Source organism: Hyperolius riggenbachi, chromosome 1 (assembly GCF_040937935.1).
Source record: "Hyperolius riggenbachi isolate aHypRig1 chromosome 1, aHypRig1.pri, whole genome shotgun sequence".
NCBI classification, from domain to species: domain Eukaryota; kingdom Metazoa; phylum Chordata; class Amphibia; order Anura; family Hyperoliidae; genus Hyperolius; species Hyperolius riggenbachi.
Window position 1 is genome coordinate 429,456,896 of NC_090646.1, and position 14,849 is coordinate 429,471,744.

A 14,849-nucleotide genomic window follows, 5' to 3' on the forward strand; every position below is an offset into this window, starting at 1 on the left:
TGCCCCGGTCGCGGGGGGGGTCGGAAATTCCCCCCACCCCCTCCGCTAGCGCTCCCCCCTCTGCCCGCTTCCCCATACAAAAATTTTCCTTAAAGTTCAATAGTACCTTCAGTGGCTGGCCTGGCTGGCACTGTGGTGTGTTGTGAGTGAGGAGGAGGAGGAGTCCGAGTAGGACGCGTTGAGGCCGGGCAGCGGGCGGTTCAGCGGTAGTACCCTTGTGGTACTTCCGCCCTTTCTCTGACCTCACGTCCTCTGCATACGAGGGTACGCGTCATGCGTACCCTCGTATGCGTCATCACGCAGAGGACGTGAGGTCAGAGAAAGGGCGGAAGTACCACAAGGGTACTACCGCTGAACCGCCCGCTGCACGGCCTCAACGCGTCCTACCCGGACTCCTCCTCCTCCTCACTCACAACACACCACAGTGCCAGCCAGGCCAGCCACTGAAGGTACTATTGAACTTTAAGGAAAATTTTTGTATGGGGAAGCGGGCAGAGGGGGGAGCGCTAGCGGAGGGGGTGGGGGGAATTTCCGACCCCCCCCCCGCGACCGGGGCATGCTCCCCCCTTATGCCTGCGACCCCATAGGGCCCCCAAAAGCGGGATGTTCGGGGAGTTCGGGGTTCGGGCCGAACATGCCGAACATCTGGCCCATGTTCGGCGAACGGACCCGAACCCGAACATCCAGGTGTTCGCCCAACACTAGATACCACCTACAGAGGATTCTATAATTCCGCTCTTGGAAGGTGGAAGATATCAAAGTTTTGTGAAGATTTTTTCCCATTTTTCCCCTTGTAACTCGAAGCCAAGGTATTTTTCCCTTTTGTCAGTCAATGATAGAAGCTGGGATTCACTTTGGATGCCAGTCAGGTCAGAATATATCACAGATATCTTATGTTCTGTGGAAGCCGATGCTGAGCACATAGATTCGAAAGTGGTGAGCTTTCTATGTATATGGGACTTGGGCTGGAGTGAAGAGTAGAACTCCTGAATTTGCCTTCATTGGAACCAGTTCAGATTAAGGGCATTCTCTGGGTTTCCTATTCTATCTCTTTCAACTAAACTATTATTGCCAATAAAGTGTTAATCTGTGGCCAGAAATCCCTATTCCAACCCAGAATCGAACCAGGCCACATACCAACCGCTAAGTTGCAATTATCTGTAATAGAGAGGTGAGCGGACTAGGAACAGTGAAGACCCCAAATCTTTTGATTATAAGATCCCATTCCTTGAGTAGAACCTGTGGGGCTATAGACAGTGAATTCCTGTCTGGCCTGTTTGAGCTCGGGATCCAAAGTAGATCTAAGCCTGAAAAAATTGTGTCAAGCGTAATCCACTGTTTTGATGTTCTTCTCTGAAACCACTCCAGAGTCAAGAGAGAGGCATAATAGTAAGTTCTGATGTCAGGGAGGCCGATACCCCCATGCTCCTTAGGGCGATTAAGCAATTTGTAATTAGTACTATGGGGCTTCTTGCAGGGCCGGTTCAAGTAACAATGGGGCCCTAGGGCAAGATTAGCCTGGGGGCCCCCCAACAGACAGTACCCTGACCAAAAAGCGTCATCAGAGGCCCTTTGCTGCAGCCAAATTTCCCTCCTGGGCCCCTGAGCTGGCTGCTGACCCTCCCCCAATCATACCCCAACTTAACAGACTCTGCAGTGTCCCTGGGGAGCAACAGTTCAGATGGGGGAGGGACAACTTGGGGGCCCCTACAGGCTCTGGGGCCCTGGGGTAACTGCCTATTTTTTCCTATGGTAGCTCCAGCCCTGGCTTCTTGTTCCAGGTGAAATTGAGAAAGCAAGAATGGATTTTCTTTAAGAAATGTTCTGGGATCCAAACGGGCAAGGCCTGCATGATATACAGAAATTTAGGAAGGATGCCCATTTTTATGACATTGATCCGGCCAGCCCAGACCAGGACAAATGTAAGGGTCTCCACCTATCCAGGTCCGCCACCACCCTAGAGAAGAGGTGAGTATAATTAAGATTAAATAGATCTTCAACCTTATTCGAAATATATACACCAAGGTATTTAATTTTGTCACTCTTCCATTTAAAAGGGAAGGATTCCGACAGGTCCTGCACCACCTTTCCTGGCACTATTGAATATAATATCCTATTGAATATCTCAGTTTTTAGAAAGGGGATTTGAGACATATAAAAGCAGGTCATCTGCAAAGAGTGCTAATTTAACTTGAGTATCTTTGGTTTCAAAGCCTTGAATCGAGGGATTATTTCTAATGGCTGTTGCTAGGTTTTCCATGCAAATCACATAAAGAAGAGGGGAGAGAGGGAACCCCTGGCGGGTACCATTGCGAACCTGGAAGGCATCCGACAGGGTCCAAGCAACCCTAACACGGGATGAAGGATTGCTGTACAGGGCCATAACTCTTTCAGTGAATTTAGGGCCTACACTAGCATGTTTTAGAGCCCCCTCCAGGAAGAGCCAGTGGACCCTGTCGAATGCCCTCTCAGCATCCACTGCCATAATACATAAAGGTGACTTAGATTTTTGGGCTTTATGGATTATTGAGATTGTCTTAAGTGTATTGTCCCTACCCTCCCTTTTAATCACAAAGCCAGACTGATCAGTGTGGATAATGTTAGGGAGAATTGGTTTTAGGCGTTCCGTCAACATCTTGGAATAAAATTTCGAGTCTGAATTAATTAATGAGATTGGCCTGTAATTAGGACATTGGGATGGATCATTGTCTGGTTTAGGGATGACTGTGATGTGTGTCATGAGGGCTTGCGTGGGGAAGGGAGTTCACTCTAATCAGATCAGAAGAATAAATTAATGTAGGAAGCGACAAGATGGGTAAATGCTCCCTCATACATAGTGCGAGGCCGCAGACCCCATCCCTCAACCCGAGTTAATAATGAAATGTACTACCGTGAGGTAAATAAGATTCTATGCACAGTAATATAAACAGTGGGAAAACAGCCAATAAGCATATTCTTAAATCTATAGCAGTAAGCCGTTCAAGTGCATGAACCTCAATTACGGTACAAAATACTCTGTAGATGGAGGCAGCATATCACAATATAGAGAGCACAGTAGATCAGCTCCAGTAGTCTAGATCAGTGTTTCTCAACATTTTATTGGTATGTATCCCTTTTAAAACCCTGTACTCACCAAGTACCCCCAGGCATAGTAAACATTATCTCAAGTACCCCTTGACAAATATATATTTAATCATAGTACATAATAATTGGTTCTAAACCATTTCCAAGCATTTATTATTGCTTTTAATTAGCTAAAATACTAATTTGGTGTTGTTTATATAGGATTTATCATAATCTAAAACTCTAAATTTGTTATACTTGGTTAATTATATCAAGCCCGAGTACCCCCTGGAACCATCAGAAGTACCCCCTGGGGTACACGTACCACACGTTGAGAACCTAGGGTCTAGATGACAATGATGTTAAATCTTGCATACGTGGGCAAACCTCTGAGTAGTGGAAAAAAAGTCTGCGGAGTAACATGTATGAACTTAGACACTGAGGTGCGTTTGTGGTAGATGGAGTGAGGGAGTCCCCCATGAAAATAGTGCAAGCTATAGTACGTAAGATGAATGTTTAGTAGTAGAGGCCTAAGATATGAAGAGTTCGCTGCAGAGGGGATCTTCGGTAGCTCCCCGTGTTCCGTCTACCAGCAGGTTCCCATCTTTCTTTGGAGGGGCCCAGAGTCTGTGGAGTACAAAGTGGCCATTCCGGTTTGGATATCGAAGGTAGGTCAAAAACAGAGTTATTTTCTTTAAGTCTTTGGGAGAATAAAATACAGCAGACTTTCCATCATGTTTCACTATTAGGGAGAAAGGGTACCCCCATGTATAGGGGATCTCTTTCTCGCGCAGTGCTTCCAGTAAAGGACGAGTGGCTCTCCTTAGTTGCAGGGTGAGGCCAGTTAAGTCAGTCAAAAGCTGGATTTTGGCGCCATCAAAATCTATGTCTCCGAGTTGTCTGGCGGTGGCCATAATGGCTTCCTTTTCTTTATAGTAGTGAGCGCGGCAGACAATGACCCTAGGCCTGTTTGGATCTGCGTTCGGTGGACCTAGAGTCCTGTGGGCTCTGTCTATCTGTGTGATCTTGAGGTGCCCCAAAAAGCTGTTTAAAGATGCCTCCCAAGGTAGGCATTATATCGGGAGGTTTAGTAGCTTCAGGAAGGCCTCTAACACGAATATTATTTCGCCCATGCCTGTTTTAAATATCGTCCATTTTTTAAAAAAGCAGCAGTAATATTAGCTGAGTTTTTATCTATTGCCTTCTGTTGTTTATCAAGCTTCTCTTCTAGGGAGTCCTGCCATTTCTCTACTTGTTCTACCCCATGCACAGTATGGCTTACCTCCTCCTTGAAATCAGTCATTTCGCATTTGTAGGAGGCCTCCATCCTGATTATCAGTCTCTCAAAATCCTGCTTTGTAGGGAGGGAGCGGACATAGTCGTGCAGCTCTACCTCCACGTATGAGTCTGTCCCCTCCGAGGCTGCTGGGGAAGATGGCGCCGAGAAGGAGCGACAATCGTCTCTGCGGGTGGCCTGGGACGCGTTGTGCTAGGAGGACTGAGGCTGTGAGCTGGAATCAGAGGTCTCTCGCGGCTGCGGAGCAGAGTGAGGTGTCTCATCCTCCTCCCTAGGCTCGGAATGGGCATTCCCCTTACGCTGCAGTAAGGCCATAAAGGGCTCGGGCTGACCACGAGGCGACGCCATGTTAGTTTCCTCTGCCTCAGCAAGTCGTCTCTCAAGTGGTCTCAAAAAGCGGAGGATCTGCGCCGAACTGCGTCTGGTGGGTTTCTTGCTATTCCGTTTCTTCTTGGAGGATCCCGTGTGCAGATAAGTGGGCTTATGATAGGCTTTTGCTAGCTTTAGTGGAGCAGTCTAGCGGGAGCTCCGGAAAAGCGCGTCTTTATTCCTCCATGCGCAAGCCACGCCCCCAGGAGAGAACAATTTATAGATGAGAAAATTCAGCATGTGTTTCAAACATTTTTTTCTAAAAAAAAAATATGCATAATGATAAATGTACTTTAGTTTTCACAATTCATAGTAAAGTACATTTCTAAAAAGTCTTTAATTATTTAAACAGATATACTGTATGACATTGGTTAAGGTGTTTGAGAAATACATTATTTTTATATATTTTAACCTGTTGCCGCCCGCGTCACGCCAATGGGCGTGGCCGCGGCGGGAGCCCCAGCACCGCCTAACGCCAATTGGCGTAAAGTTCTGGGGCTGTGTTTTGCAGGAGATCGCGCGCACGGTGCGTGCGCATCTCCTGCTTGGTGGGCGGAGCGGAGCTCCGCCTTCAGTCTCCGGGTGGCGGTTGCCGCTCAGGAGACTGTTAGACGGCGTAATCACAGTCTATTTACATGTACAGCGCTGCGATCAGCAGCAGCGATGTACTGGGGACAGCCCTCTGACACGGCTGTCCCCTCCTGAGCAACAGAGGTGATCGCTGTCATAGGCTGAAGCCTATGACAGCTGATTACGGGGATTGGCTAGCGGGGGGAGGGAGGGGGGTTTACAATTAATTAAAAAAACGACATTTTTGACAAAAACAACATCAAATGAACAAACACAAATAAACAAACAAACATTGGGGGGGCTATAAGACCCCACCAACAGAGAGCTCTGTTGGTGGGGAGAAAAGGGGGCAAGAATCACTTTTGTGCTGTGTTGTGCCGCCCTGCAGCTTGGCCTTAAAGCTGCAGTGGCCAATTTAATGAAAAATTGCCTGGTCTTTAGGGGGGTTTAACACTGCGGTCCTCAAGAGGTTAAAGTTGTTAAATCATTTAACAAAGGGTTGATTTAACAAGCAAAACAATGTTTTTATATAGATATAATATTTTGGATTACCGGTATATTTGTGATGAGTAAGTAAGTACAAGCACAATTGGCTCATTCATCATTCATATACCATTGGGCTAAATGACATGTAGGGCAGCTGAACACACCTTTTTTTAGGGCAAATGGAAGGTCCCACCAGCAGAACATCAGCTCTGTATACGGGACCCCCATTTAATCCTCTGTTCTGTAAAATGTTATACTGTGCTCCACCTGCTCAAAACAAAAGTGATAGAACCCTTACCACAAATACCTTACCAAAATGGGCAGCACGGTGGCATAGTGGCTCTTGCCTTGCAGCGCTGGGTCCCCAGTTCAAATCCCAGCCAGGTCAACATCTGCAAGGAGTTTGTATGTTCTCTATGTGTCTGTGTGGGTTTCCTCCAGGCACTCCGGTTTCCTCCCACATCCCAAAAACATTCAGATAAGTTACTTGGCTCCCCCCTAAATTGGCCCTAGACTATGATACCTGCACTACACGATACATGCATAGACATATGACTATGGTAGGGACTAGATTGTGAGCTCCTCTGAGGCACAGTTAGTGACAAGACAATATATATACTCTGTACAGCGCTGCGTAATATGTCGGTGCTATATTATTATTTTTTTATTTATTTAGCGCCAACATATTCCACAGCACTTTACAAAGCACAAAAATAAATACTTAAATAAATAAATATGAGCCTTCAGAATCAACCAAAGTCTCCGAGTGGCCATGGTTTAGTGGCTAATCATATGCTTTTTGCACCTTTACCAACTTCTCAGGCAGGGATGTATAAAAGGACAGATGGTCTGCAATATGGTTATTGGACAGCAGGGAGGACGATTACAAATGTTCTAATGGCATCATCACCCTAAAAAATAAGATACATCACTAAAATGACATATAGCACGGTGGTGTAGTGGTTACCGCTCTCGCTTTGCAGCGCTGGGTCAACAGTTTGAATCCATGCCAGGTCAACATCTGCAAGGAGTTTGTATGTTCTCCCTGTGTGGGCTTCCTCTGGGCACTCCGGGTTTCCTCCCACATCCCAAAAACATACAGATAAGTTAATTGGCTTCCCCTAAATTGGCCTTAGACTATGATACATGCACTACACGACATAGACTTGTGACTATGGTAGGGACTAGATTGTGAGCCCTTTTGAGGGACAGTTAAGTGACAAGACAGTATACTCAGTACAGCACTGCGTAATATATTGGCGCTATATAAATACTTAAATAAAATAAATTACTTTGAACCTCTCTAATCATGTATGATAAAAAAGACATTTTTTCTTGTTTATTTTTTAATTTTTACTACAGCTATTAGCTGCTTTTATTAACCAGTAAGTCAGAATCAGAATCATTTTATTTCGCCAAGTACAATGGAGTTTGTACCCGGAATTATTTTTGACACATACAGGGTCGGGGAGGGTACAGTAACAACACATAGTAGAGATATATACAGTATAGTAGTCATATCATATTCACTCCACATTACATAGGATAACTGAGGAGGAGGAACCAAGGGATCTGTCCGAGTGCTATGCTAAGCGAAGCAGCCACAATTCATGTGGCGCTCCACTACTCTGCAGCACATTTTAGAGACCCCCCCCCCCCCCCCCCAATAAGTCTTGGAAAGTGCAGGTGAAGAGAGAGGAGAGATATGGGAGAGGCAGAGGCAGAGATTCCGAGAGACCTCATAAGTGGAAACGACAGTGGCACAGCTTAGCGATTCGGGCTGCATCTTTGCAGCACTACGGGAGCCGCAGACAAATCAGAAATGGCCACAGCTCCTAGTAGAAACCAGCCCTAAGTGGATATTTGCATATAAGTAGAACTTATTGCTCCTTATTGCTCATGTCTACATTTCACTTTGGTTAACATGTCCGCCTTTTCCTGGATTCACCTTTTAGGAATCACCCCCTTTGTATCTAATAAGTCAAAATAATTAAATTGCTCAGGGCCCTTTCAAACTGAGGTGGTGCAGTGCGATAAATTTACCGCACCCAACGCGCGTCCATACCTACATTACCGTGCGGCACCTGCGGCGTCCTGCGCCAATCTACGTCGGAACAGAAGTCATGTAAGTCTATGGTAACGCACGTGTCTTTAAAAAGAAACACTGCAGTTGTCAGCGTTGCGCATGTGTGGAAACGTGTTTTAACAATACACTTCTATGCATGTCATCGAATGCCCAACAGGAAGTGACAGTCATTTCCTGCTTGGCCTGATGCCAGACAGGGATTACTGCATACTAACTTGGTAAACCTCGAAGGCCTGTAGTGCATTGACCGTACCGCACCGCCAATCTACAGTGTACTTAAAGGGAACCTAAACTGAGAAGGATATGGATTTTTCCTATTAAAATAATATCAGTTGCCTGACTTTCCTGCTGATCCTGTGTATCGAATACTTTAAGCAACAGCTCCTGAACAAGCATGCAGATCAGGTGCTCTGACTGAAATCAGACTGAATTATTGTTTCAGGTGTGTGATTCAGCCACTACTGCAGCCAAAGAGATCAGCAGGACTGCCAAGCAAATTGTATTATTTAAAAGGAAACATCCATATCCCTCTCAGTTTAGGTTCCCTTTGAACATTTATAAAACAGTTTCCATATTTTAATTTGACAAAACATAATTTCATAAACTAAAATGTTAGTTATTTTCAGTTTTTAGATTAAATAATGTCCAGTGAGCATGTTTGCTGTTTAAATATTCATGTTCTGCTGTCTCCTTGTCTTCCAACATATATATGTATTTCCTTCACATACCATGAAAACCATAAGCAAAAAAAGAAAAAAGAAAAAGAATCTCTAGTTAGCATTATCTTTAAAAACTATATTTGCTTCATTGTACCAATTATAATAATAGATGACTAGGTACAGTAAAATGACATTGCCTATTATAAAATATACACCGTGCTCTTCTTCAATCCCGTGACCCCCACTACAGAGGCACACAGATCAACCCTGGAATATAATCAGAAACCCGCACATAGTGCTGAATAACGTTTTGTAAAAAAAAAGGACCCTTTTCACCACTCCTTGCACTCCACCGGGACGTGCCCACCAATGGGATTGACAATCGTACACCCCCCTCTGGGTATGCACTCACCGTCAGGATACTTGTACTTTAGCTCATCAGTACTTGAAGTACTTCTCCACGTGTGTCCATCCAGTCCCGCAAAGTTATAGGTCCAGCTTCAAGTTCCAGTAAAAAATGTTTTTATTATAAAAAAAATCCCCATAAAAACATACAGGCTGAAAGAAGTTTCATGCGTAGGGAGATCGGCGTACAATAAAGCAACAAGCAGCCAGCGGCTGTACCGCGGAATACAGCCTGCTATCGCCGTGCGCTGCCTCCTGTCCCACTGAACACCAGCGTTTTTATAATAAAAAACATTTTTTACTGGAACTTGAAGCTGGATCTATAACTCAAGTATCCTGACGGTGAGTGCATACCCAGAGGGGGGTGTACGATTGTCAATCCCATTGGTGGGCCTGTCCCGGTGGAGTGCAAGGAGTGGTGAAAAGGGTCCTTTTTTACAAAACGTTATTCAGCACTATGTGCGGTTTTCTGATTATATTCCAGGGTTGATCTGTGTGCCTCTGTAGGGGGGTCACGGGATTGAAGAGCGCGGTGTGTTTGATTAACATTGGTGTATCAAAGAGCGGTGACTTTGTTTGAGCTGCGAGCCCCTGGTTAAGTGGTTTTCCATTTGGAGCGCAATCTTTTCTCTTTGGATATTCTATTATAAACTATAACAGAACAAAGAGAAAGATCATACACCCACAAAAGAACTTGAAACACTTGTTTGGAGCTGTTATTTATTGATATTGTTACATAAAATTAAATCACCATTCATCCTATACATGATATTTAACAAAATATTTTAAACACATTCCTTTGATTCAAGTAACTTTCATAACTCACACGCATCCACACACACTATTGCAAAATAAAACTTTGCGCGCACCTGCACAGGCGCCCACACACACACACACCCACACACACACTCCCACTTACACACACTATTGCATAATAAAACTTTGTCTTACCTATGTAAAAATTGGTGACTGTCCTCATCTGTTTGTGTTTAGTTATTACATATATAACCAATGCGTTCCCCACAAGTCCCACCAGCATTATAAGGGCAAAGAAGAGAGGCACCAGCCAAGCATCCACCAGCAAAGGAGGGCTCTGCTCTGAGCCATACAATGTTTCATTGCTCCCAAGTACACAGGGTTGATTCGGTATGAATCCATTCACAGAGTCATTAAAACAAGAAAATAATGACAAATTTTCAAACCCAGTTAGAATTTTGTCAATAGAGATGAGGGTTGTCTTGGTGTCATTCATGGTCGGTAAAAAGTTTCAGAAATAAAGGTTATTTGTTCAGTGAAGCCGATCTATTTTACCGTTAGATAATCCATAGAAATATGTTGGTCAGTTGTTGAACGTTGAATTGCTGTTAGCTTGAGCCATGTGAACTGCTAGCAACTCAAATGGATATTGATATCAAAACACTTCTTGCAGAGCAAATAAAGCCCTTGTGCAAGTGCTCAGAAAATTAAAGATCTGCATCTAGTTCTGCTTCACTGTAGTATCATGCTATTTGTTTGCAGCACAAGGATGAGTACTCTTCATCAACATCCTTGACATAAGTTTCAGCGCATGTTATTGCTGTGCACAGCACATAATCATCTGAGCTGAGGGGAGATTTGCTGGAAAAAAAAGACACAGAATACAGCACATCCATCAGGGTCCTAATGCTTGACATTTTTTACTCTTCCATAGGAAATGCTGCTTCTTACAATCTTCCGTGCTAGCTTTTAAAGGGCTGCCGCACGTATTATTCTTAGCCTTCCTTATTTGAAAATATGTTTGTAAATATATGAAAAAATAAAATTGCATCAACGTTAATCAATACTCTACTACCAGTAAAACGTGCTCTCAGTGCTGGGAATTTATTCCAGTTTTAGTGGAGTCACACATTTCTGAGATCATAGCTCTTACATCATGTAGACAACATGCACCATTCTGGTATAATTTTTTTTAAGGAACAGTGAGGATTTATTTTTATAAAAATATTGATTTAGTAATAAGTACTTGAGCTGAAAATGACAGAGCTTTGTCACAATAAGAATGGATGTGCAGGATCAGGGGGATAAATACATATCTGTCCTGACATCTTTGGGGCACAGAAGATGCTCCACCCCCTTCCTCGGCAGTACGGCGGGGGGCCATGTTTCAGAAGACTGCCGAAGATCTTTGGAAACTTCCACCTGCATGGCCACGGCCCCCAGCTCAGCAACCACCAATTAGGCCGCGGGTACCAAGCTAGGGGTGGGCCACGGCCACACAGGTGGGAAAGGAAATAGCCTCGGCAGCCAGTTTTTAAAAAAAAATGCCAGAGCCCAACTCGGTGGGTAGGTGGAGCGTTCAGTTGCCTGCAGGGATGGCATCTAGGCAGGTGAGTATTTAACCGAGCGACCCCACCATCCCATCCTCCATCATTTATACAGTGCCTGTCATGACAGGCTCCGTCATTTACAACTCAAGTGCTATTTAACCCCCATACAGTAATAATAATAAAATAAATAAATGTGTGCAAAAATTAGGGGTACAAATTTTTTTATTTTAACAACACAAAAAAAAACTATTTTATAATCACAATTAACATGCACATGTAAAGAGAGAGAACCGAGAGCCCAATACAGTGTAGTAAGTATTGATAACGGGTATAATGAAACGAGTACAAAATTATACTCACAAACCAGGGTTACCTCCAGGCAACCACTGTATAAGCAGGTGAGGAGATTAACCTGTCCTCACTCAGGATTAAAAAGTTGCTCTTTGTAGAGAGGAGAAAGAAAGGGGTATCCCCCTCCACCAGGGGTGGATATCTATTATAACGTAATGAAGAACAGAGGCGCCAAAAGGATAAAATAAGCTATTAAAAAGTTTTAAAATGCTTAGGAGGCAGTGGTGGACTTACCTCCTGCAAGCAGACACAAAGACTGTGTATTCAAGATAAATTACATTTATTGGTACACTCCAGGGGTTTTCGCAACGCGTTTCGCAGGCTTATACCTGCTTCCTCAGGCAATAGATTGTTGGAGTACACAACTGAAGACAGAGGCACAGATTGGTGTGTATTAGAACCAAATACATAAGTACATAGAATAACATGAGTGCATTCAGCTTTGTCGTGTAAAAAAGTGTCAAAATAGGTATATGTGCTTGTTTAGAGGGAGGTATAGTGTTAAAAAAATCATGGATCAGAGTATAGTGCAAAAGGAAAAAATAACACCAACTTAACAGCATTTGGTCCGGGTAACACCTGGCGCCTCAGTGCCTAGGTGTCCCCATACATGTATTTGGTTCTAATACACACCAATCTGTGCCTCTGTCTTCAGTTGTGTACTCCAACAATCTATTGCCTGATGAAGTGGGTATAAGCCTGCGAAATGCGTTGCGAAAACACCTGGAGTGAACTAAGAAATTTACTTTATCTTGAATACACAGTCTTTGTGTCTGCTTGCAGGAGGTAAGTCCACCACTGCCTCCTAAGCATTTTTTAACTTTTAATAGCTGATTTTATCCTTTTGGCGCCTCTGTTCTTCATTACATTACAATTAACATGTAGTAAAAATACATACCGGTATTATTGTTATTATTTCAGCATTTATTAAAGTGTACCCAATTAACATGTAGTAAAAATACATACCGGTATTATTGTTATTATTTCAGCATTTATTAAAGTGTACCCAAGGCAAAGCTCAGGTCAAAAGTTAAATACTTACCTAAGGAGAGGCAAGCCTCTGGATCTTGTACAGTAGAGGCTTCCCATGCAGGCCTCCAGTCTACCCTTGCCAAGCACGGACACCCTAAAGGAATCCAACAAGCTCTTGTTGGGTTCCATGCTTGCGACAGTGTTCAAGCACGAGCATGGTTGTACTGCGCCTGCACAGTAACCTAGAGCCACTCGTGCATGAAGAGGAGTGTGGTTGTGATGTGCAGATGGGTCCCAAGCAGCAGCAGAGGACCAGAGAACAGAGTGAGAAGCCTCTGGAGGATCCTGAAGCTTCCCTCTCCTTAGGTAAGTATTTAACTTTTGACCCTTGATTCACCACGGGTTCTCTTTAAGGGACTGATATTTACCTTATCATTTATGAACATTTAATATTGTATTAAAGAAAATCTGTAACTAAAAAAAGTTCCCCTGGGGAGTACTCACCTCGGGTGGGAGAATCCTCCGGATCCTAGCGAGGCTTCCCCCGTCCTCCTGTGTCCCATGGTGGCAGCAATAAAGCTCCCTGAAAGGCGGGGATGTAAATATTTACCTTCCCGGCTCCAGCGCAGGTGCAGTATCGGCTCTCCACTCGGAGATAGGCGGAAATAGCTGATTTCTTTCTGTCCGTTCTACTGCACAGGCGCAAGTCTCCTGCGCCTGTGTAGTAGAGCGGACCCAACAGAGAACAGCTATATCCGTCTATTTCCGAGCTGAGAGCCACAACAGCGCTCCCACTGGAGCCAGAAAAGGTAAATATTGCACAGCCTGACAAATTGTCGGCTGTGCGTTCCGTTGGCTACAGCAAGACCGCCATGGGACACAAGAGGACGGAGGAAGCCTCGATAGGATCCAGAGGCTTCCCCCTACCAAGGTGAGTACCCCCCGGGGGAACTTTTTTCATCACAGTCTCTTTAAGTTATTTATTGTTACCAGTTTCTAGGTTTTTAACCTGTTAAGGCAAACTGGACATTGATATGCATCCAGTTTGCTTCCCCTTACTTAAAACAGGTCGTACTAGGGGTCCCTGCGCGTGTGCATGTGGATGCTAGTGTGCATACACTATTTTTTTTTTTTTTACTTTTTTTGACATTTTTGGGATTTTTTTTTGGGCACTGTCATGTGTGGGCAGTGGTGCTGAGGCTTATTGCTGGCCCTGAACGCTCCTGTGCTGCTGCATTGCACTGCAAAATGCAGAGACTTCAAGGACAGTGGTAATTAATGCAAGGGAACGTTTGTTCTCTGAGCCAATCTGTGCCTTTTTTTTGTGAATGATCGCTGTTACAGCCAGTCTAGGGCAACACTTGCTTTGCAGAAAATAGCAGCAGTTTTCCACAAGTCATTTTGCACATGAATGGCATGTTTTAATGAGCACTTCACCTACCATAGACTTCTGGCACTTGCCAACAGTCTATGGTAATCACAGGTGCTTTGTGATTTTATGCTGGGGGAGGCTTGCGGGAATTGCAATAGAAAATTAGCGAGCTTTGGAACGAAAGCGTGTGTCATCATTAAACCATTGAAAAGCATTACATGTGGTGCCAGCCTTAAAGAGAATCTGTATTGTTAAAATCGCACAAAAGTAAACATACCAGTGTGTTAGGGGACATCTCCTATTCCCCTCTGTCACAATTTCGCCGCTCCCCGCCGCATTAAAAGTGGTTAAAAACAGCTTTAAAAAGTTTGTTTATAAACAAACAAAATGGCCACCAAAACAGGAAGTAGGTTGATGTACAGTATGTCCACACATAGAAAATACATCCATACACAAGCAGGCTGTATACAGCCTTCCTTTTGAATCTCAAGAGATCATTTGTGTGTTTCTTTCCTCCCTGAGGGGGAGTGCATAGCAGAACCACAACACTGAAGAACTTGGCAGCCTTCCAGACACAGGCTGACAAGTCTGACAAGGGAAAGATACATTGATTTATTACAGAGACTGTGATAGTACAAAGTGTTGCAGTAAGCCAGAACACATTAGAATAGCGTTTGGAACTTGTAGGATGATAAAAAACAGGATGCAATTTTTGTTACGGAGTCTCTTTAAAGCAAACCTGTAAGAAAAAACATAGTGTTAGAGGGAAGTCTCTGGATGATCCAGAGGCTTCTCCAATCTCCTCCACCCCACCACTGCCATCCCATGTATTTTTTAATGCTTTTAATTGTTGATATTTCATTGAATTTTGATAGTATTTTTTCAGATTAATACCGGTTTATATTGATTTTGT

General features: G+C 44.0%; 1 protein-coding gene across 1 annotated transcript in view; it reads right to left on the reverse strand.

Moving 5' to 3' along the window:
* The window catches only part of LOC137552945 (G-protein coupled receptor 54-like), a 141,137-nt gene extending 131,173 nt beyond the window's left edge, over positions 1-9,964 (reverse strand). Inside the window, exon 1 of the mRNA XM_068271422.1 lies at positions 9,887-9,964. Coding sequence (XP_068127523.1) covers positions 9,887-9,914 — 28 coding nt within the window. The 5' untranslated portion in view covers positions 9,915-9,964. The remainder of the gene's footprint in view (positions 1-9,886) is intronic.
* Positions 9,965-14,849: the final 4,885 nt, after the last annotated feature.